Source organism: Denticeps clupeoides, unplaced genomic scaffold (genome assembly GCF_900700375.1).
Source record: "Denticeps clupeoides unplaced genomic scaffold, fDenClu1.1, whole genome shotgun sequence".
Taxonomy (NCBI): domain Eukaryota; kingdom Metazoa; phylum Chordata; class Actinopteri; order Clupeiformes; family Denticipitidae; genus Denticeps; species Denticeps clupeoides.
In genome coordinates, this window is record NW_021629796.1 from 1 (window position 1) to 24,902 (window position 24,902).

Below are 24,902 nucleotides of genomic sequence, written 5' to 3' on the forward strand. Positions count from 1 at the left end.
TGTAGTGACAGTGTTGATAATGTCAGAGATGATTTTTTTTTTGTTTTCATGGAGATTGATCTCTCCTGAGTTATACATACACTTGCCTCTGGAGATAAACACTCGAGGACGAAAATGTGCTAAAATAAAACATGCAAAACAGACAATGAACACCGAGCGGAAGGCAGGCAAATAAACATCAGCAGTGGTCTGAAGGTTGCAACACAGTCCAGACCCATGCAAATGAGCCACGCTGCCAAAATAGACCTACTTCAGCAGCGAATACACACATATTACCAACTCTGGGCTGACGTCGCCCGCAACGGCCTGCAATAATCCTAAACACACATTGCATGATTATATGAGCACATGCACGGGTGACAAATGAAAAGAAAACATCTAGGTTCTGACTCAAGATGGCACAAGAGGAGCCATTATTACAGAAGGGTGACATCTGCTTTTAGATGTGACGCGTTTGTGCAGTATGTCAGGTGACTGAGCAGGACATGATCAGACTGTCAGACAGACAAGAAAAGCCCAGTGGCAGCCACGCCGTGAGCGTTATTACAGCAGGGCTGCGGCGCTGCAGGACATGAGCGCGTTGATGAGCATGAACATGATATAAATCATGTAATGTGGCCTTCAATCACCAGACGTCGACCCAACTCTCAGCTCCCGCTGGACATTTTTTTTGACCGGCGTCTTCAACGGTGTCTCCGGCATCATCAAATGTCTTTTGGAAGAATTGTGTCAGTCCAACTAAGTGAGAACCAGACACTGGAGAGTCTGTGACAGGAAGCACTGAAGCCGATCTTGGCGCTCAGAAACTTTACGTTGGCTTTTCCTTTTCATCTGTAACCCATCTGTACAATATCAACACAGTTTAAGTTCAATGCATAAAGAATTTGGACTGTTTGGCTATTTTACCACACGAAACGTGTCTAAATGCTGCACATAGCAAACACTCTGCTGACTGTATTAGGTTTTTTTATGAAAGTGTCGCGGCCGAGGCGTTCGCTCCTTGTCTCTCTCCCTCCCCCTCTCACCTGCCAGGTTGTCAATCTCCTTCTCCTGCAGCAGGCTGACGGCGTCGTCATCCCCCTCCAGCATCAGCTCCGTCTCGGGGTTCTGGCTGACCACGGCCTGGCTGCGGAAGCTCCGCTTCGACTTCACCACCTCGTCCTCCTCAGTGCCTGCGCGGTTGGACACGGTAACAGGGATCAGGCAGGTGTCAAAGTACGCGCCGAGAGAACGCGCTTTAATGAACATCTGAGGAATTGCATCAGGGGTGCAAGGCAGTGTGGAATTAGTTTGTTCAATTGACAAAATTACAGTCACGACTCCTAGCTTGAATTATTAACAACACTTCCCAATCCTAGGAGCTGCTGCAACAGTGAACGTCCACTGAAATAAACCCATTGGGGCAGTGGTGGCCTAACGGGTGAGGAAACATTTCGTTATGTGCACCCTGTGCTGTGCTGTGGGTCCCAATGACAAAAAACAATCACTTTCATTTCTTTTGGTAGGATATGCTGGTGAATGTAGGGTCGTTCAATGTGAACAAATGCGTCAAGCTCGTTCATGAAATTGCTTTGCAATAAAGCTCTTCATACGTTTGGTCTGCATTGTCTCCCCACATTGTTCTTGTGAATTGCTGCTTATTCCCGGAATCCACAGAAAATCCTTTTTTCTTTTTCAGCAGCCAGTGATATTTTTATGAATTGACCTTAGATGTCAGATGTATGTAAATCACGCGATCATGACAGGCTTACAAAAGCTTTGTGGCAGAAGGGCTTTAAATGTTAATCTGAGAGTCTTTTCAGTTACACGCAGCGCGACGGCAGGACGTCTCGTATTTATGTATTTTGACACGAGCCCTCAACACACCGTCACGGCGACGGACTTTCATTCCGTAGCCGCTTGAGTCGCGCGCCATAAAAGCGGACGAGTACAGAGCGTCGTTTGCATTTATCAAGAAACCCCTCGTCATTCCGCTTCCTTCCAAAGGGCCCACAACAAATGGCGGAGAGCGGGTGCTCATCTCAAAAGTCAGGGCCATTTTCCGTCCGAGGACGAGAATGAGATTGAACAGACAGTACAATTAGGCGAATGCATCCATCGCCAGAGCTTATCATTTGCCTGCGCCGTGGCCAAATGAAGAGTGACTCAAAAAGGGCGGATCCAGCGCCATGCCCAACGAGGAGGAAGCTGGGAAAAGCGTTTGTCAGCTCTAATTACCCGCAACTGCTGCTACACATCAGCGCATGCATGCATATTTCCTCCTTAAGGTCAAATTTACACACAGGCGCCCGAAAGGAAAATAAAAGCCACAGAAATCCCAGATGAAGGGAACGCTTGGAATGGGAGCTCTGTTTTTTTTTTTTTTTTTTATTCCTTTTACGGTCGTCTACTTTCCGCACTGCATGTGCTTCCCCGTGGAAGATACAGGTTTGCAGGTCTGGGTGCCATCAACATCCAGGGGAAAAAAGGCTATGCCTCATATCTCCGGACCCTTTCATCAGTGGACCACGATCTTCTGGAACAAGGGCTGCGAAGCAGACGAGGCGGCCGACATCAAAGCAGACTAGAAACTCGCAATTGTGCGTGCGATCATTAGGCTGTGGAAGCCCTAAACGAGGCTAGGCTACGATCGCGTGGTTCGCCATCGCATGCAGACAAAATAAACCCCGCTGATTTCCAGCACAAAAATGGCCGACATCAATAAGGATAAAAACGAGCCGTCAGGCAGAGGGACGCCTGCCTACAAATCAATAGTGTCACCATTACGAGGGAGAGGGATAGATAGACGGTGGGCGGGAGGGAAAATAAAACATGAGAACACAAGCAAGCTATAAATGATCAGACGATATGGACACAGAAATGTGCTGACAAAGGCGGTCGTTGCGGCATGATGGATAGGCCCCTCGACTCCAAGACGATTTCAAATCAAAGCAATTCGTGCGAAATAGCCCTCCATTTTTCAGCATTAAGGTGAAGCAGTGGCCTCATTAGGAAGACCTTAAACCTTTCAATGCAATCGGAGGAGATCAAAAAAAAAAATCTAAACACTAAGTTTTAAATAAAATAAAATAAAATAAGGTAAAAGGTTGTCTCCAAAGTCTGCATGACCCGACCAGAAGCATCTGCTTACTGTACCTCTGCCTAATAGGAATAAATGGGCCGATGCCCGCTGCTGGCTTGTTGTAAATGAGAGTGAATTAGGGAACGCGGGCCTGTAATATGAGTTCTGTCAACACCGGGGGTTCTCGCCGATTTTCTGGGGACGAACACAGCTAATCAAGGGCTCGGTCGACATCAAAATAGCCAAAACGGAAACTGCAATCCACCAGCAGACGTTCTCCACCTGCAGAACGACGAAAAAATAAATAAAAAAAGCCTCTGCGTATGTGCGCACTTTGTGTTTTGGTGTGATGGAACACCCAACAAATCAACTTGTCCAAATAACGTCTAGTTTTCAACCGTATGGACTTAACAGTCAAAAGCACCACCTCTATCCATCCCAAACTTTTTTATTTTCCACGCATTTCTTTTTATGAACCATGTTTTAAGTCATGTTGATGGTTAAGTTGACTGTGTCTGGTACGTTCATAACTTCCTGACTTAATTTTTTATAGACATATATCATTTTAATTAATATTCATCGACAGTAGAAAGGCACCCTTGCAACTGGTGACACCCCTTTCATGACTAATGAAACGGGGAGATAGCAGTCGAGGAACGTAACAAGACAAGGCTCATATGGGACTAAACGTTTTAGCCAAAATACAATAAATGAGACAGTTCACATCACCACGAATGAAGTATAATCATGAATATTAATCATGTAAAATATGCATTCGTATTGGCAAAGCAGATTTCATTTATATATCTGCAGACATAATCAAAATGTCTTCTCTTCTTTTTAAACTAGATGTATTCAGACTGAATACAGATGAAAATTTTTTTTCTTTATACATGCATTGTGTTGCACTATGAAACAGGTAAGATCAAACTTCTACTCAAGCCCTGATATCCCCATGGCTTGCTCCTGGTTTTTATGTCAGTGGTCTCCTGGGGTATTTCTGTGCCATGGGCCTTGCACTTTTATGGCTGTGCTGCAGTCAGGGAGCATGTGTTTTTCTTACTCCCATAAGTAGTGAAAAGCCCCCGCTACTCACTCGCTGAAAATGAAACAAAAGGAACTATGCCGTGATGTTTTACTGGCCCACGATGCAATGCGGTGTGTGTTTTGGAGCGGGTGGGTGACTGAGTGGATCAATGAAACGCACATGAAACATTAAAACTGGCTGTAGCCTGCAGGTTTACAGGCAGTCGTGAAGTCAGATGCGTGCAGCCTGCAATGATGTCACATGACCCCTCCACAGCGTCTCCGGGCTTCAATCTCATTTGAGCCGGATACCGGCAACCATTTTGCAGCCTGTGCATCACCGCTGTGCAGACGCCCTCGCCAAGGAAAATCGAAGACAGATGCATGGCTTAAGTAACGGGGTGTGTGTATGTGTGGAGTCGGCTGTAGTGCGGCCCGAAATGGCCGAGCACTCTTTACCACCCCCACTACATTCGCTCCCCCTCACAGGCACCAGAGCCGTGGGTTTCCCAGCGGACAAGAGCTCGCCGCTCTGTCAGGCACATCAGACAGCTACCTCTTGGAGGGACCGCCCCCCCACCCCCTTCCTCCAACTTGGTATGGTAATGTCTGCGCGCAGCGATTTTCTGTGAAGGTTAAGCCCATACGGGGCAATTAGAAGTTGCAGTATCGTTCCCCCGCCCCCCGTTCTTTCTCGGAGAAGGTTTCGCGCAGCCATTTCCCTGAACCCTCCCCCCCCTCGCCGAGTCCCTCGGTGGGACCAGCCTTCTTCACTGACAGTACACAGGGCAACGCGATAGCAGCCGGGACCGCTGAAAAAGGAATCAGGAGGCGTGTCTAACATTTCTCATGTACTGTTCCAGGAAACGAATAAGATGTAAAATGTGAGCTTGGTTGCTTACGTAACGAATGTGCGGTGTTGTTTTTTATACTAACAGACTAAGACGTCACTGTTTCTGAAACCCCGATGACAACGTCATCGGACGTTGACCACAGGCATTTTTGACCACAATCTACAACCAAACTACATTTGCAGAAATCTGACTGGTGAACTAGTAAATGTGACATTAGTGAATATGCTGCATGAACTTTAGGGAAAACTTATTCTAGGTTTTACTGGGGGGGTAAACAAAGCCTGTCAAGTTGTGTGCAGAAGAAATAAAGTGAAATATTAATATTAAAGTGATATTAATAAAGTGAAATGCTGAGTGAGGACAATGCTACAGGATGCACAATTTTCTGCAGCTGCAGCTACAACCATGGCGTGTTAAACAAAGCTGCTTGTCCAATGCCATCTTTCCGGCCTGCCCTCCCTCTCCCTCCTCAAATAATGAGCTATAAAGGGCCTCTGTCCAGGCGTGGCACGAGAGGGCAGCAGGTCAGACAAGGAAGCTCTCACCTGAGATGAAGTGGCAAGGACACCCGGAGGTAAAACAGGCCGTTAAAGACTTGGATCAATATTAACGTGACTTCCATTTCATGCTTGCCCAATTCCAATCAGCTAACAATATACTGTGTGTGGCACCTCTGACTAGGAGTAGAGGTTATTATACACACACACACACACACACACACACACACACACAGCATCCATTAGGATGCCAGTGTGGCTAGTAGAAGAGGGAAACAGTTTTGTGGTTACACTCCCCCCACGAACGTGAAGAAGAACAGTGATTTAAAAGTTCTGAGGCTGCCTGGATGGATTTGGAGCCCAGAATACACTTTAACTCCAATCAATACCATCTTCGGCTTCGACAACTGGTTTTATTCCCTTTAATTATCATAAAAATCGAAACAAGAGGCATACTGAGTTGATGACGCTGATGCTGTCAATTGTACATTATTATGTCGTTTATAGAATCAATGCAGTACTAATGGATAATAGACTCCACCTCCTATTATTAGCTGAGAAACAGAGTTAGATATTATTCCATCACAGCTTGGATATAGCAGAGGCTAATGCTTAGCAGTGTAACTCTTCACTTGTTTCACGTTTCAATTCAATAACGATGCACAGCGATATTCAATGCATATAATCTTTTCAACTTTTCAAATGTTATAATTCAATTTTTATGAGTTAATAAGATCGTCATAAGGTAAATATAAAGAGCATATAAGGCTCCAATCAGCCTGACAGCAGGCCTCTATTCATGGATTAGGTGTTCATGATTAGGGCCTTGTTATAAGGAACAAGATGGCAGCGGACAGACGCTGCTGCATTGATGTGGACTGGACGTAACCTGTGTGTCGGTTTCTGTTCTGGCAAGTGTCACACGCCTACGGGTTTGTTTGTGCTCCCCCCTTTTCTGTTCTTTTTTGCCCACATGCTGTTTTTGTGTAATTAATAAATCCCTTGTTATCACAGTGACTTCCTTCATCTGCGCCTCATTCCCTAATCAACCCCGAGTCGTGACAGTTTTACTGCACATAATATGTGCCGAAAAATTGTATTTATTTTTGAGTAAATAAAATATAATATGGCATTTTCACTCTCAATCAAATTAGTGGTCATCTCTGCACAGAAACCGGAAGTGATACCAACAAGCTGAAAAAGAAATAGGAGCACGTTCACTCCTTCTCCCCTCACACTGCGTCTGCACTGTTGTTTGCTTTAATGAGCGCACCGACTCGTCAAACGTGCAACTGACAACAAGTAAAATTCTGCATCTCGACAGTGTTCCTCATCAGGAGGAGACTGATCCAGGCCCAGCTAATGACTCCCAATCTGCCATCTCATCGTTATTACCATCCAGGCAACTTTCTACTTCTCCGAGTTCTTGTGACTAATAAATCTGCAGCCTCCCGGCCCACTGAACTCCGTCCTCTTTAGATGACTGAAAAAATGGCTGTTGTCTGGAGTTTAGGGCTTCAAACAGCCATTAGTGTCACGACAGAGAGGAAAGAAAATAAAATTTCCATAAAATTCAACAGTGAGGTTTGTTGCACACTCTTCAGGATGAGAAGTGTGTCTGTTTGAGACTGAAAGAGAGATGTCCCTCGTCTGTCCCTCACTGGGAGAGCTCTTGACTGAACCCGTCCCTTTCAAACGACAAACTTATGCATTATTCCTCTCATTAGAAGCACAGAAAGGCAAAGCGTCTCCAGCACGTCCTCAATCACCAGCGGCGACGGACCCTCTGAGGCCCAGTACAGAAAATCCAGTGCAGACGCAGAGGAACTTTTTAATGTAGAATATAGCACTCTCAGCTCGGCATATGGAGTTCAGAGATGGCGTTTAAACCAAGTGAAAAAAATACACTGTCTTCCACGGCAATTACTGGTCTTGCGACGAGAACAGGGGCCACCTGCAGCTTAGTGACCAGATGGTGGATATACGTTCTTTGTGTGTGTGTGTGTGTCACGCTGTTCATGTGCTGTGCTGGCACTGACATGACCCAGCGCACGGCCATCTGACAAAAAAAAAGCCAGAGGCCAGACTTCTTCCATTTTTCGTCTCAAATATGTACTGGTTATGTCTTGAATCACAAAGATTTTTATATCATGCAAATAACTGGGTCGTTTATTAGTGAAGTAACGAATCCTTACACAATAGTAGTGAAAGAACTCTACTTTCGGAAACTTCTACAATATTCCAAAGACAAAAGCCTCAACTGATGGTAGTGACTTAATACTGTAGATTTTTTTTCTTTTATGGATTCTATATTTTAAGCAACTCTTTAGTAAGAATTAGCACACTTTCAGGAGGACGTAATGTGTAATTGATTACTTTTTGGAGTAACTACCCCAGCACCTTATTGATCCCCACTCAGTGGAGCAGTGAAGGTAATTCTGGAAAAGAAACTATTTGTGTGGTAAACTCACACACAGGAGGCCGCTCTTAGGAGAGTGGCGATCGGTAGACGTGCTCCTGCTCATTTACTGCACATGCTTCTCCTGTCCAACTACAGCCCAAGGGAAGGAGCTGTCAGTGTTTTATAGTATCGAGCCGTGTCCTTTAAAAGGCAGTGCAGCGTGACGTGGGAGCGAGGATCGACAGCGTGCGGTGGGGCAACACCACTGAGATCAAACGGTTCAATAAGAGATAGTTTCAGAAAAAAAGGCTAAAATGAAAATTGCCAATTTGCTCTCAAATCCATTTTGTCGGGGGGGACTCGTAAAAAGCAGACGTGCCATGTTCAATCGACAAAGCTCATAAATACTACACCTATTAAAGTTACAAAATTTCTCTCTACAACCCATAATAATTGGAGCAAAAGAGCATATTTCTGTGCAATACTGGAGGGCATGATGTCGTTGTGCAGCAGAGTGATGGTTAGTGTTTAGTGTAGAGATGTTAAAGCTGAAAACAAGGTGGTGGACAGGGGCTGACCGTAGTCCTCCAATGCTTTGCATGTGGCATCTGAGTGGGTGGAGCCAAAGGCGTTGCGTACAAATCTCCGCCTCCGGCGCAGGTCGTCCTCCCAGTAGTCCAGACGCCAGAAGTCGTGAAGTTGGCTGTGGGAGAGAAGGGTTTGATTGAAGGTTAGTGTTCATCTGATCTACCACAAGACCACATCTAGCATGCCGCCACTGTGTTGTTTCCGACCAAACTGGGTGGACAGCATATTACAAAATGAAAAGAATTACGGCATGATAAAATAGTCAAACTTTGTACCAGAACCAGGGAGTCAGGAACAGTCTCTTTTATCCAACTGATCAGTTTTTTGACCAGTGAAATTAAAAACGCTTGAGATGATGAAATAAAGCCTGTTTGAGAGCAGGGTTTTAGTCAGCCCCCGTGTATTAAAGGGTCCTTCGGTCACGTTCTCCAGCTCCAGTACCCGCACACATAAATTACCTCCGCCTCCCATTAACAAATCCAGGATCAAATTACAAGCATAAATGGACTGGCTTGCCATCGTTTTTTAACTGTGTTTTTTAACAAGGTTTGTAAATCAAATGTAGGACCCTCAATGCAGGCAGCATGGGGTTTAATGATTGAGGGAAGGGGAGTTCTGCCATGGTTATAGCCCAGACCTATAAACCCCCCAACACACATACACACACACATTCTCTGTGTGGAGCAATGATTAAAATAATGTGATGAAATATTCATTGAAATGATTCCTGAGTCCCCTGAAGGAACCCAAAGAAAATTGCATTTTTATTCATTATTAATAACAGTGAATTAGGGTTGTAAAAAAATGGGGCGGGAAAAGAAAAGAGGGGAAAAATGTCTCCAGCATGTGGTAACCATCTTTGTAAATGATTATTCCAACATTAGCGAGGACATGGGATAATTTTATTGCTCGCAGCTAATGCAAACCATTAAGAGTGTGGACTCAGCATCAGGTTACTAAGTGCAGCTCCTTTTGAGCTTGCCTGCCGCTGGACGTGTTTCAAAGCCTTTGTCTCCTTGAAAGAGTGAGGACACACAGCAACACTGCAACTAATTTACTTCAAAACCCGTTTTACAGACATGCCAAAGAAGAGGGCATAATCTGGATAACTGGCACAGAGAACAGTTGAGAAGAAAATAACAATTTCTTCATGAAATTATCACTATACAGAGATGATAGTTTTTACTGGGACAAAACTTGATGTTGCAGTTAATTAATCATGAATAATTACTAAGACCAAAAATGTGCTAAAATGCATATTTTAAACCATGGAAAAAAGGTTCAGATGTGGAGTGAAGGGGGATAATCTGATCATAACATAAAAGTCCCTGCAGACTCTTATAGTAAATAAAACAGATATTAATTTAAGGAATTAAATATTTATAATTGATATATTAAAATCAAATATATGTATATGTATGTGTGTGTGTGTGTATAGAAAGGACTAGCCAGATATCAGTGACAAGAAAATCTGCTAATTATACTGCCATTGTAAACCACTGTATTATCTGAAAGAATTTAAAAAAAGACCACAATTCACACTGATATGTAGACTGTATAAGACTTTTAAAAAGGCACATGATCAATTCTAAGAAATCTAATATTGGCTCAAAGCCAGCTACAGCTCTGCCCTTTCTTCAATTTACATTTCTGGATTAAGTGTTAAAAAATCAAGCTTTTCCCCACCTACAACTGTGCCTGTTAAACTATTCATACCTCATTTGACAGAAGAGGCAGAAAAAATACCCTATCAGCCAGCTGGCTCTCTTGACAAAATCAGGAACCTGCTATAAAAATATCTAGATTCTGCACACAGATGTGCCACAGCAAGCCGAATGGGGTCTTTACCTCCCGGCTATGGATTTGATTGTATGGCCTCGCTGTTTTCTGATATTGTACCACGGCCGTCCAAACAGATTAAAGTGTTACAAAGGGATCACATCACAAAACCTGCCGCCTCCCTTACACAAAATACATATCCACAAATGTCAGAAATCAAGAGGCTCTGGAGATTTAGCTCTGACAGCGACGAGAGCTCAGCCGCAGTTTAGCATCAATCAAGGGTGTGTGTGTGTATGTTGTGCGTGTGTGTCCATGCATACATGATGTGAATGGCAAAAGTTCCATCATGTGCCGCATTATGAAAAGCAAACGTGGAGAGCCTGGAGCTTGTCCCCTGTCAATCTCCTTCCCCCAAAGCGCAGCCGAAAGAGAAAGACGTCAGGGGTGCTGAAAAGCGAAACCCACGTAAATGATATTGTAAATGCGAGATTACACCGTGAAAAAAATGTAAATCCGACTGACTGCAAACGGAGGAGATTACCGTTTCAAGATTATAACCTCCAAAGCTGGCAGCAAGCAGCCTGTGGTAGCCAGAGGGGGCGGATTTTGAAGGGTTCCTTCACACAGATGCACTGGATTCCATTTGACCGGATCTCTTCATTTCAATACCACGAAAGAGCGATTCAAAAACACAAAATGAAGAGGGTTCTTAAAAGGAGGAACTGGGTGTTTTGACTAATCTTTCACGTCTTTCATCCTCGGATCTGCATGTGTTTTGACTGTATACGCACTCTGTGGGAAGTGGTGACATTCAAATACGTTTTGGTCCATACCAGGCCGGTGGTCTTTTATGGCAGGGGTACCAGTTCAGAGTGATGACAAGTACTTAAACACCATCCTTTATACTATCTGGGCATTTTTTATATTCTGTATTTGGCCAAGTGTCAAATACAGTGTGCCCAATCAGATTTGGCATCTAAATAAATATGCTGAAGGCAGACATAAAATATTTGGTGGGGTTTTAAATGGATGACAGGTACCTGGGCTCCTGCTTAAATTGACAGACACAACAAAACAACTCTTATGTCAATTAGGGGTGGATTTTATCAGGCCAATGAACACATATCGGTTCAATAGGCGTGTTCACCAGGGTCACTTCTAATCCTTTTTTGCTTTCAAAATGGGGCTGGCATACAGTTAGCTGGAGCTGCAGGAACACGAATGAAAAAAACCTAATGGGTGCATTCAGTAACGAATGCAAGAAATAATTAAGCAAGACAAGGCTGTGCTTCAAGCTTTCTTTGTAGAAAATTAAGCTGATGTAATTAGCCTGTTTACTTTCATTCATTCACAGTAATGTAAAAATACAGTGTCTACCAGATGAGATGTTACTCTTCGCATACATTTATTTAACTGTCAAACAAATATACATTTTCTTGCTAGCATAATGTTAGCTGTAAAACAGGAAAGGTTTTTGTCAATTTGCAACTCTGGGGTTGCTACTCAAGGTGTAAAAACAATTATTCAGACCATTTCTTGGTTGATTTATCAAAAATGAGAGTCCTCTGCTTGTCCTACAGCCGTAAGATCAGACAAGAGAATAATTATTCTGAGAAAGTTAAGTGTATCCATGCAAACACGCCATTTCGGATCTCACCGCATCAGATCTCCGGGCCCCTGGGCCGCTGACAGTGTATTCATCTCTACGGCAATCACCGAAGGCAGAATTAGCCGGGGACTCATTTTTCCCCAGCGAGTGAGAGCCTCAGTGACAGGCGTAAAGGATGGCGGAGGGCGCGGCCTCCTCGAAAGCGGCACAAATTTATTAGTCACATCGGCCATCAATCACCCAAATGGACTTCAAACTGCATTTTAAAAGCTAATTTTCCAACACTGATAACCAAAACTATCAGCTAGGAGACACACCAGCCGTTATTTACGGTTGCTTTTAGATTCTTTAAGTGCACCTCGATAAAAGTGTGAAAAGGGGGGGGGTTTCCCCTCCTGCAACGTCTTTCTAGTGTGAGAGCTGGTAAGATTTAACGCCTCCCCCTCAGCAGAGAATGTGCTTTGTTGGTAAAAGGCCGTAAAAAGCCTGGCAGGCATGATTCAAAATAAATCGGCGAAGTGGGGGAATAAACGGATTCACAACAATTTCTTACGAAAATACGGCCTTGCTGGGAGAAAGTGGGCTACCTCCCAGAATGGCTCTGAACTGATGTATTGGCATTATGCTGGCCAGGCTGAGTTGCCAGGCCTTAACCATTATGCCCTTAGGGCCCATATGGCCACGGGGCATTAGAAGCCCAAATCTATTCCCACACATCCACGGGGCTGCGGACATTAGCGAGTGAGGTTTGTGTCGCTCAGACTGTCCGTCTGGTGATTTATATGCAATAACAGAGCAGAGGTCCAGAGATGCTGAGCTTGGCAGCCCGGGTTGAGGCGCAGCCAAGAACAGCAGCAGCGCTTCACACGTCCACCTCGTTAATTGCAATAAATCATGAAAAACATCTCTACTTCACATGCGGGAGTTAATGAGGAGCCGGGAACCTTGGGGAAGTCAGTCCTCTGAGGTCATCTGGCATTTTTCGGGCCGACATTGATGTTGTCTGGTATTTGCTTTTTATCCACAAAGAAAGTGCTATTGAAGGGAAGGGCGGCACACATCGGAAAAGGGAGACGCAATTCAATAGGATGGCCTTATATTTGCCGTAAACGCTTCCATTTCAGACAAAAACTCGGGTGTAATTATAATAAATGCCAGTAATCGGGGGGCCGCTATATTTAATGGGGCAGCGTGCTGCTTTGCGTCAGCTCCACACAGTCTCTGTTATGTCGTGTAGAGCCCTGCCACATGTTCCGTGCGCCCTTGACACTAAACACACGCTGGGCCTCTTAAACTGACTCAATCTGAGAACAAATGCCCCTTCTCTCTCCATCACGCTGCCAATATGGACATTTAACTGAAGCAGATCTATTGAGTAGCCTCAAGTAGTCTTGATGAGGTTTAAGGATTGTCTCACATTCTGGAAGCCAGGTAGACATTTTAATGACAAACAAGTCAACTGTCAAACAAAGTAGAGAAACGTCTTAAAAAGGACCAGAGGAAGTGTTGGCGGTCAGTAATTCACCAACAGATCAAATAGAACATGGAAACCAGTTAAAACCTATGGGGTTATTACTGACTATGCACAGTGTGTCATATCAACTGTATAAATGTATTCTAATCCAAGCCATTTAGCTCCTAAATCCTTTACACTTAGCACACAGACAGGTGACAAATGACAAGATACCATTAAACAGTTGAAAAGAGAATTTTGGGGGGTGGGGTCCATTCGGGTTTGGGTCCATTTGTCCTCTTAATGGGAAGGGTCACCGCAAATCAGTACAAAGTGAAAGTGACTGATCACCTTTATACTATGGTAAAACATATGCCTCCAGATGATTCAGGCATAAAAAAGCATAAATCATAGGATATGACCTTCTGAACTGAACTGAACATCACAGATAGTGTGTCCAACACACCAAATGAAGGAGTACTGAAAAGTAGTGTACTGACATTATGGGTAGAAAATTGAATGGTGCTTTATTGTTCTAAATAAGTTAAAATGGAAAATTTAGTGATCGGTGCTATGAATGACATTTATATGGTAAAATAACCTTAATTCCATATTGACCTTGGGCTGACTAAAGGGTTGAGTCACAACTGGGCCCTCGTCTGACCTGGTGACTTCCTAAATCCCACACCATTTGGAGGGAGGAGAGGCAGGGGTACAAAGACGAGCTTTGTGGCTGAACATGGCAGCCCAGAGTGAGCAAAGAGGACCAGCGAGGATGGCTGACAAAAGGACGGGGTCACGCCGAGGGTCATCCGTCGCTGCTTTCCAGTCCCCAGCAGGACTCCCCATCTTTCAGCAGGACCGGGGGGATACAGGGCAGGGATACCCAGCTCCATTTCTGCTTCCTCCCTGAAACCGATGATTGTGTGAAGGGCCTCTTTCCAAAGATAATTAGTGCAGGCTGCAAGGTTAAGAACGCCCCCAGGGAAGAGCCTTGTGTAGGTCAAGAACAAATGAGAGTCAGGAGCGAGGGAGTGGATCAAACCCTCACAACAAAGGATTGTGAATTTATTTGTGTTGGTGTGTCTTCATGAAACACTATTGGTTGCACGAGAATCTAGGGAAGCTGTACAGGAAACTGTGAGTCTGCAGCACTCGCAGTGGGAGTGAGTTTTGTTTGACTGATACTGGTGTGTTCATGTTTTTCCACAACTGTTTGCTCCACTAAAACAAACACAAATATTAAATATTAAAAGACATTATATTGGGTTGGGTTACTCGAACTGCAAAAATTTTGTTCTGAATAACTGCATTTCATGAAATAAGGAAGGACGTATCTTGGCAACTGTTCAATGCTGATGAAATTAGCCAAACTACGTTACCCGCCTGATTACAGACTCATACACAATGAGGGCACAAAAAGAAGTAACGAATTTCAAGTTCTAAACGTATTAATTGTGCGAGCTGCCTTCAATAAAAACCAAGGGAATAAGCATTCACATGAAACAGCAGCTCAATAGCAATCTAGTATAATGGAGTTATGTTTTAGCAACCCTTTGTTCGGTCTGAAGGAAGGTAAAGGTTCTTCACACACCCTCCCTGTGAGAAACACACTCCAGCGAGGTCAAAATTTTTAAGCTCTAGTGGGCCGAGGCGGCAGCTCAAGGAGACGTTCCCCCAATGAGCCTGCATTAGAATTGATAACCCCTTCATCCAGGAGTGGCGAGGCCTGCTTAAGCCAGGCCGCATGTGACTGAGGGCTTCATCACACCGGTGGGTTATTACCCAGCAGCCCACCGTTACAATTCATCACCGGCCAGAGACGAAGCTAACCGTTAGCCAAGGGAAATGGCCGTTCCAGTGCTTCCCCCACGAAGATCAATACGTCACTGCCGTCTCTTGCCCAATTTTTCCCCTCCTTGCTGGTAATTATAGTAAAGTAATTATATGGAAGAAATGTTGACAATCGATGGCCCCCTCAAGTTGTCTGTGGAGGCCGGAAGCTCACTGTCTCTGCTGCAGACAGAGAGCGGCAAAAGGACACGTGTCAGGTCAAGACCTGCTCTGCATGCTACGCTGGCTGAGCCCCACAAGAGCAATGATCTGAACAGGCAGAGGACAAACACCCCAACAGGACCCTCAGCACAACAGCCTGACCAGCCAAAAACACAGATGCCGTCAGGGTCACGGGTGGGGTAACCACACCACTACCCATTTCTCCAGTAGAATAAAAACATGCAAGGCCAGAATAATAATTCAGAACCATATAAAGAGACATCATTATTATTATTCTCATATAGGACAGGTTAAAAACACAGTTTAACCCTATAACTGCTGGGCTAAATATAATTACCACTCAGTATGTACCTTTAAGTGACGCCGAGGTTTAACCTATCAGGTAGGTTTACCATTCATGGATTAAGCCAAGTCCTAGACAATGTTTTTTTTTTTAATAATAATTTATGAACCATTTTCTAAATTTCTGCTTCTTATTACTTCGGTTGAACATCCTTGCCTTTAAAATCCCCACAAAATCCCAAACAACGCAAAGCAAAACTAAAGCCTTTTCAGTGAATCAGTGACCGTTTTTTGCAGGTCGTGGCTTTCCGCTTCCTTCATGTAATATGATCTTGTTCGGGGAATCACCACTGATCCTGATTCCAACTGAGGTGTGGCATGAACTGAAAGACAATTAATCACAACACCCCGGCAGAATCTATGCAGGAATGTAATTGTCCTGTTAGTCTGCGCTGGCCCAAAGCCCCAATAAGGCCCTTTCTGTTGGTGATTCAATATTGGAAGAAATCTACATTTAAATAGACCTTTAGTTAGCAAGGAGTGTGCTTGATCACGGCCTTTCATTATTCAACGCCAGCGCTGAAACATTTTGCTCCAGTCTAAACGTATTTAGAGGCAGGGACTGGATTAATAAGAACATGCTCATAAATATTTACACATGAAACACATGAAAGAGAGCACATTTGCATAAAATGATGGCACGTGAAAACAAACCGGATGATTTAATTGTTTCTTCGTATAACCTGCTCTTCATCGGTTGACATAAAAGTGCCTTCTGATGTCTGGATAATAAAGCTCCAGCGTTTACGCTGCAGGAGTGTTTTTGCCATTCCCTGTGCCACGCATTATCCTCAAATCAATTCTCCTGCCTGGGCCTGACACCTCTTTCGCTCTCTGACGAGGCTGAACTTTATAATCCAAAAGGAAGGGTCGGGGGTCAACAGGAAAGGGGATGAGAGGGCAGCGGAAAATCACTCCCCGGGCATTAAAAAAAAATCTGACATCCAATTTTCAACTTGATTTATCAGTATGAAGCTAAAATTGATAGTGTGTCATTACCGGGCTGAGAGCTGTCTGAGGGAGACGTATCAAAGGCCTCACGTTTTGATTTAAAGGCCCAGATCAATACAACCCTATACTGTTTCAATTTGAGACGTATTGATTTTTGGACGCCAACTCGATAACTGGGACATTCATCATCGGGAAGGGCGGGAAAAAAAATAAATAAATGAGAGAAAGTATAATCCTGTCAGCATCCGCTCATCTGCGGCCAGATTTGGATATCCTCTCTCGCGGCTCGAGCGGCAGCGGGCTGCGATTGTTTTTCAGAAGTTGTGGCGGGACATCGAGTGAAACACAATCCCCCTCGCCATAATTCTCGCCGAGGCTCGGCGGGAAGCGGGGGGCAAGGCCCGGCTAATAACCTGCAGATGTGGCGGCTCACCCGGCATTTACAACACGCTCCACTCCCGATTCCGGCCTGTTCGCAGGTCCCGCATGGAAAGCGGCGCCATCCATCAACGGCAAGGTCGCGCTAGCATTTTAAATCTTATTTGAAATATGAAACGTGAGGGGGCAGGCTTTTATTAGCTACAAGTGCATTGTTGCAAGGGGTGTGCGTGGGTGTATGTTATTTTTTTTACTACACAACTTATCAATATCTATTGTCCCGGGGCTACAACAAAGGAAAGCAATTTGTGCGTATTCACGCTCCGACAAACCCTCACAAATAGACACATGAGCACGTTCACACACAGATACACTAATCACACATGCACACGCAGAAATGCCAAAAAATATAGACGGGTTCCGTGGGGCGCTTGAGGGCTTTATATTCTCCACAGGCAGCATAAATGGAAAAGTTAATGTAGCATTGAATAAGACTAAGCCGTTCCGCCGCCGCCACGCTGCCTGGAGCTCATGAGCATATTGCATCATTTTTCTTCTCCAGCAGGTTACCATTAAATTTGAATTTGCTGGAAGTTTTGCGGTATCATTTACAATTGCGCCCCCGGCGCAATAACCTTTTGTTTCAATGCTAATGTTATGCTAATGTTAAGGTGGTTTCTATAAATATTTGAATAAGTAAATGTGTTAGCCCAGGCTCAATCCAATATTATATATATATTTTGGAAGTAGCTGTGAAACAGCTTTATGCTGTTGATATTTGTAGATGTGGTAGTGTGTGTGTGTGTGTGTGTGTGTGTGTGTGCGTGTGAAAAAGAGAGAGAGACATTCTGAAGGTCTGATGAAAACGTCTTTTAAACTCAGGTGGAAGCTTGAAGGCCTGAGGGAGTCGGAATGGATAACGGTTGCAGAAGCAGGCGCATCATATATGATACATATCTGCCTCTCAACATATATTATCCTGCACATATGAAAGTGAAGTGAAGTGAAATTGAAGTGATTGTCATCGTGATACAGCACACGGCACAGCACACGGCAACACAACGCTTTGAACCATCACCCTTGGTGAGCAGTGGGCAGCCATGACAGGCACCCGGGGAGCAGTGTGTGGGGAGCTTTGCTCAGTGGCACCTCAGTGGCACTTTGGCAGGACCGGGATTCGAAACCGGCAACCTCTAGGCCACCACTGCCCCAAAGGTAGTTAAGGAGGTAAGGAACAAAACAAAAAGGAATGGAACTTGTGATTATGAAAAGAACATACAAATTTTTATTTCGTGCTCACTAAGACATGGAAGAGAGCGATTTACTGAAGAAAAAAAGGCTTAATGTTGACAATGTGAATTAATCTGCAGTATTATGAAACAGAAAGAAAAATATATTATAATTTCTTATCATTATGAATTTTGGAAATTAAAAAGGCTCAATCACAGCTTCACACAGGGTTGTTGAAACGGTTCTAAAATGAACTAGGCTAGACGTAGAGAACCCAGACACAGATCTGTTTTTTACCCAGGCAATGTTATCCAGCACGACTCACGCCACACTTTTTAAAATCCACATTTGGACAAATTTTCCAAATGTTCCAGATAATTAGGTGAACAAGTGAACATGATAACTGGAAAATCTTAGATCAGAAGGAACTGCAGGAAAAACGATAGCACTGAACTACGTGGCAATTTACATGCTAATTCCTGCTGCAGATCTAATACGTAGCCCAGGACGAAAATAAACAGGTCACATCAGACTAAGTAAAAGCAGAACTTTTGTCATTTTTCGGCTATTGGTGGACTGTGTAGGCTAAACAGGTTGCTCATGCAACACATTTAAAAAAAAAATCCATTTAGAAATAGGAGCCGAGTTTGCGGCAGGTTAAGGAAATGCTAAGGCAAATCGTCGCGGTTCAGCAGGAAGGGGAGGAAGATGTGGGGGGACGGGGGGGGCGGAGACGGAGGCTTTGGTACGGACCTCACCGAAGGCTCCTGCACTCTCTCAGACTCCCCGAACTGACAGCTCTGTTAAGATGGCATGGCAGCCTGATTTATAACCAGAAGCTGCTCTTGTGGTGGTTTGAAAACATTTCCAAACAGCAGTCAAGGCCAGCGCTGACTTCTGGTTGCATCAGTAGTCCCCTGCGCCCACACCGACGCTCACATTTATCCCTCCATACGCAAACCCCTCTGTCCTTCTTGATTTATTCTGTGGATATTTTTTGCGGTTTAAAACGGTCTTGTTATTAGCACCGTTAATGGTGCTATTCCTCTTCCTAACTGATTCTGATGGGCCTATCTGCTACACCAGTATGTCCTGATTAATCAGCCTTCTACGTTTAGACTATGTTTAGATTCTGCAGTCTTATGCATGTTTTAAAGGATTAAGGAAAAATATGTTTTTCTGGCACATTGTAAACTTCCATCCTTTAAATGTAATTTCAGCACAGCATTGGTCCCTCATGGTAATTGCTGTACCTACACTGGCAGAGATGGCCTGGCGGGGTAAGAGATGGCCTGGGGCAGTGGTGGCCCAGCGGTTAAGGAAGCGGCCCCGTAATCAGAAGCTTGCCGGTTCGAATCCCGATCTGCCAAGGTGCCCACTGAGGTGTCACTGAGCAAAGCACCGTCCCACACACTGCCTCCCCGGGCGGCTGTCATGGCTGCACACTGCTCACTAAGGGTGATGGGTTAAATGCAGAGGACAAATTTCACTGTGTGCTGTGCTGCTATGTATCACATGTGACAATCACTTCACTTTTGCATGTTTTTTTTTTTTAAAAAAGGAAGCGGACCCATAATCGAAAGGTTGCAGGTTCAAAACCTGATCTGCTAAGGTTCCACTGAGGTGCCCTTAATCAAGGTTTGCTCCAGGAGGGACTACTGATTGTCTCTCTGGATAAGGGCGTCTGATAAATGCTGTAAATATAATGTAAATGTTATGGGTGATGGGTTAAATGCAGAGGACACATTTTGCTGTGTGCACCGAGTGCTGTAAGTGAAAATCACTTCACTTTCATTACTGTACTTATTTATCATTATTGTGCCAATAATGCCAGGCCTGAATAGTAATTACGGACTCCGGCAACTTAAAAAAAAATGTCTCCCCTTAACACATCCAAGGTGGAACTCATCTATAAGAGCAACGATGCCCAAGTGTGGACTCCCACGCCTCCTCACCTCTTGTGCCACCGCGCCCCAGGCCCCATGCTTGTTGGTGAGGATTGGTTGAGGATCTTCTGCTTGAGCTGATTGGCTGTGACGTGGTCGCGGTGCTTCGCCGCGCTGATCAGGTGGTCGCACATCTTCTCCTCCTCCTTCCTGTCTGCTGCATACTGGGCACAGTTTGACTGTGGTGCGGGGAAGAGAACAGGGTAAAAAAAAAAGAGATTAAAATGATGCACCTTTATCTTATTGGTCAACTACTCTGGTTTCACGCTCACTTACCACTAACCGGATTAGCCATTGACAGCTAAGTCTGTTTATCCACGAAACCCACAAATCTCCAGGCCAAACCCTACGGTGCATGACTTCAGCTTACCTTATTACCCAAAATATGTAAATTCAACAATTACCCATGCTTCGGACCAAAGTGCCACTGCTGACCACAACTGTTTAGTGCGGAGGGGTCACTCTCACTGTTGGAACTGTTTGGACAGAATGCCGGCTCATAGTTTCAAACTCTACACAGGCCGAGGGAGATACATGCTATAGACATGAACGTGTACTATTATCATATCAGAGGAAAGAAAATAGATAAAGAGGGAAAAAACGGTCTTGCAGGATGTTATAAAGCTGCATCTCAACCACCTCGTTTAACTGATACTACACGCACCGTACAGATATTACATTTACTTGGAGAAATGAATGTTTTTATCTGTAATGTACACGACTTCAGTGCAAGAAAAGATGTCTTGAAGGAACGGCTGCCTTTAAAAGGGGGAGAAAATGAAAGGAGAGATGCAGTGTGTAGTGGTGCCCGCAGACTGAAAAGGTAATGCGGGGGGGTGGCACCAGACTTTATCTCGCGTGCAATAATAAGATTTCGTTACTGTGCCACCCCGAGGGAGATCTCCTGCTAATATTCAAAATCTAATTTGCTAACAGAAGCTAGCCTCTAATTGAATTTCCTGCCTTATATTTGAATTCTGTCAGATGCGGTAGCGCGGCGTATTCCTCAACCGGCCGGATAACTCAATCTCAGCGTGTCATCTTGCGTTACCATGTGACACACATACACTGACAAATATCAAACGTTATTTACACTTCTGAAGAAGTTGGGGGGTGGGCAAATATGAGCTTCGGCTCTGACACTTAATAGTAAAAATGTCTTATCTGGCCCCCTGATCTTCAATCTTGGCCGGTGCGCTAATAAAAAGGGGGGGGCTGAGCGGCGTGACAAGTGTAGGCTGTCTGGGCCCCGGCAGACAGATGGATGAGCGCCAGGTAGAGTCCCCCCGCGCGGGGTGACATCGCCTATCTGAGCCGTCTCCTCTGGTTTATCGGGCGGGTCAAGGATCTCAAGAACAGTACATCACGCGGCGGCGGTGCAGAGGCTGCCGCCCGAAGATAAGAAACTCATCACTCCTGCAACATATGAGCTACTAACGGCGTGTATGTGTGTGTGTGTGTGTGTTGTGTGTGTGTGTGTGTGACTACTCTCTACCTGCCTCTGAGGACAGATGCCCTGCCATCACGCAGCCTTCTCTACTCGTAAATGATTGTTCCTCCCTAAACACGACGCTTAGTGACTGAAGGCAGAAGCTCCGGATCCCGTCGGACGCCGAACAGCTCTCCCGCAAGGCGGTGTTCCCTTTACAAAACCATTACGGTCCCCATTACACACCCGATGTAATTACGCTACGGCATAACAAAAAGGTTTAAAGAGTCTGACCTCTAATTCCATCTAATGAGAGCGCTTCTTGCTCAGCCACTCGCCTGAAAAGGGGTAATGGTTTAAGATGGCGGGTAAATAGCATCTCAGGAGGTTAACTCATTAGTTTGGGGGGGGGGGACTTAAAGCCAATAAGAGTGACAAAAAATTATTAGCAGTATATCAGCTCAAGAACACATTAAATCTGGGCCCGGTTGGCTCTCTGCGTTGGGTCTCTAATCCCTGCTGGGCCTCAGGAGAAGCGGGATTACAGCTAATTCCCCGGCAGCGCTTTCAAGGGCGGGATTCACACTCTGCACTCCTGCACTCCCTTCACGCACTGATCACAGTCGCCCTGGGAGCAAAAAAAAAAAAAAAAAAAAAAGCCGCACATGCTGCTGAGATGGGATACAAAACCATTAAGACCAGTCTGTCTTTATTTCCTTGCTTCAATAAACCTCTTCACATTTGTCTGATCATTGTTTCCTTGTGCTAAATATATTTATTTACACATTTATATATAAAATGATAAAAAAAAAGGATTCAGGTAGTAAGAGTCAGGGACAAATTTTTAAAAATTATGATACGTTGAATATGGTATGTTGTGCCAAATGGCTCAATTTCTTCAGCTCTATATTAGATTATAGTCTTTTCTTGTCTGTTTGTTTTATTTATGTATTTCTGTTCTATGTCCTATATCGTTCACTGAAAATCAAGACCTGTTTTATTTTTATTTTTTATTCAAAAACATTCTAAACCACTTAATGGGAGCCGAAGTATGGGAACAAAGAACAGACATGTAGTGTGTATGACTGGTGTCTCCCTACTACTACACACCTCGAACTCCGCATGCTTGTGGACGTCTTCAGCCCGCTGGCGGTTCAGGATGAACTCCGCCTCGTTGGCAACGCGCACAATGTGGTCCTTCATAGCGTGGCACAACAGTCTGGAAATACAGGTTACATGAACGGTATGTATTAGCATCGCACATCTACCCACATGTCACTTTGGGAATGACACTTTGGGAGTGACACAAAACAATTGATGCAAATTAGTTCACAATGATTCGGATTTTACTTTCAGAGACTTGATCAATTAAAAAACGTAGACTTAATCACTTGATCCAGTGAAAACCATCCACCCGTTTTGCGTTCATTAAAATTCATGATGAGCACTGGCTGCAAGGCTCCGCGTGAATAAAACGGGTGAACCGGCATCGTTAGCCCGCTGGAGCCTGTCCACAGGAAACGCATGGCTAATCTGAGAAAGAATCCCTTTTCTGTTAACCAAGATTCACATCTACTTATCCGGACAGAAAAGGAGACAGGGAGGAGACAGACAGGCAGACAGAAAGTATGAGGGAAGCCTGCGGACCCTTCCATTGCGTGTGTGTGTGCAGATTACATGCCATTACACACGTCGTTAAGCCCGCTTTGTTTTAATTAAACTTGCTTCTTCCGTTTGGGCCTCAGAGCGCAATGCAGCCAATGATTCCAGCGTGTCCCTGGGTGAGGGTTTAATGCGGCGCCGCATTCATCACATGCTTACCACTCTTTAGATGCTGACAGGCCCTGAATTGTGTTCCGGGGATGAAATTAAATATCGCTCCTCTCTCCCCATCCACTTACAGGAGCACATTATTGCTGCAAAGTGGGGCAGCCTCTGCCCTTCCACACATGACTGGCAGACCAAATCCAGTTCATTAGCAGGGGAGCTGATGATGGATACACTTTATAGCCCTCTGCATTGGCGCCATGACAGACAGCACAACAGCACGCCTGGGGATTGAACAGCACGTAACACACCGGGGTAGCGAGATTGGGTCTATGTCGGTGTGTTGTGACTTATTTGGTAGGGCATCTTCTTCCTCTCGGGCATTGCGTTTTTATAGGTAGTAGGATGCTGGGCTGGGGGCAGATGCTGGATCTCCCAGCACCCTGGACAGCGGCCTGGGATTCTGCTGATGCGGACTCTACTTGCCCCAGAGCAGCAGCAGAAAGAGAGGGAGGGAGGGAGGGAAGGCCTGTGTGTGTGTGTGTGTGTGTGTGTGTGTGTGTATGTGTGTGTCAGGGAGAGAGATGTGTCTAGACAGATGGGTCAGCAGATGGGAAAGAAGGCTGAGCCGTCATGAGTTTGCCACACCCAAACGGAGACCAAGAGAGATATGCGAACTTTGGGTCCTTATTTAGCACCCCGCCCCCTCCAAAAAGCCCACCAAAGGGGCAAGGGGCTTATCCCTAATCCAGGTGCTGTGTGGGATGGCCTGAGCCTCTGATCACAAGCAGGAAGATGACATCATTTCAGTGTGATTAGACACTAGATCAGCACAGAAAGGAGAAACAAAAAGGCCATAAAATATACATCACCTGCCCTCGTTGATCAGCTCGATGAAGGCCAAACCAGCATTCTTCTGAATGGAGTTCTGCCATTCCTGGAACAAAGACAACACAATTTACAACAACAGTTTCTTGTTTCTTATTTCTATTCAGTTCCATTATTCGGCAGAAGGACAAGCTAGAAAGACCTCCAATAAAAATCCAAGTAACATTTTGATTGGCAGAAAATAGCAAAGCAGAGCTTTCCTGCTTAAAAAACAAAGAGCATCTGAGGGTAAAATGCCGCTGACTCTACGCCACGAGCTAGAGGCCGAAGTTCAGTCGCATCTGATCAGAATGAGCATGACAGCTCAGAGGTCGGGAGGAGGGGGAGAGGAAGAGAAGGAGAGTAATGAAAGCACCACGAGGCCTGCAGACAGGAATATGGCCGCTACGAGGAGCTGCGTGCGACCGTCCCTTCTTCCTTTAAAGGAGGCATCTGTAAACACAGCGAGGAGGTAATCGGCGTATGAAACCGTATCCTCTCCCAGCTCGGCCTCTTCCTCCCGCGCTACAGTGACAGATGACTGGGACTGAGACTGATGCAGAGCTGGGTCGCGGGTCCGAGCGAGGTCAGGACTGAAGGGCTGACGAGGCCTGGGGCACCGTGATATGGGGCGCACCCTCACTCTCACTCACACACTGGTGCTCTGGAAATGATTAAAAAGCCGCTCGGAGAGGCCGGGATCGC

General features: G+C 45.0%; 1 protein-coding gene across 1 annotated transcript in view; it reads right to left on the reverse strand.

The window, feature by feature from the left end:
* Nucleotides 1-86: 86 nt before the first annotated feature.
* LOC114774347 (neurobeachin-like) overlaps nucleotides 87-24,902 on the reverse strand; it is a gene marked incomplete at its 3' end in the record, with an annotated part of 88,888 nt that continues 64,072 nt past the window's right edge. Inside the window, 7 exon segments of the mRNA XM_028966272.1 lie at nucleotides 87-119; nucleotides 1,026-1,172; nucleotides 8,418-8,542; nucleotides 20,136-20,188; nucleotides 20,191-20,313; nucleotides 22,674-22,782; nucleotides 24,203-24,267. Coding sequence (XP_028822105.1) covers nucleotides 87-119; nucleotides 1,026-1,172; nucleotides 8,418-8,542; nucleotides 20,136-20,188; nucleotides 20,191-20,313; nucleotides 22,674-22,782; nucleotides 24,203-24,267 — 655 coding nt within the window.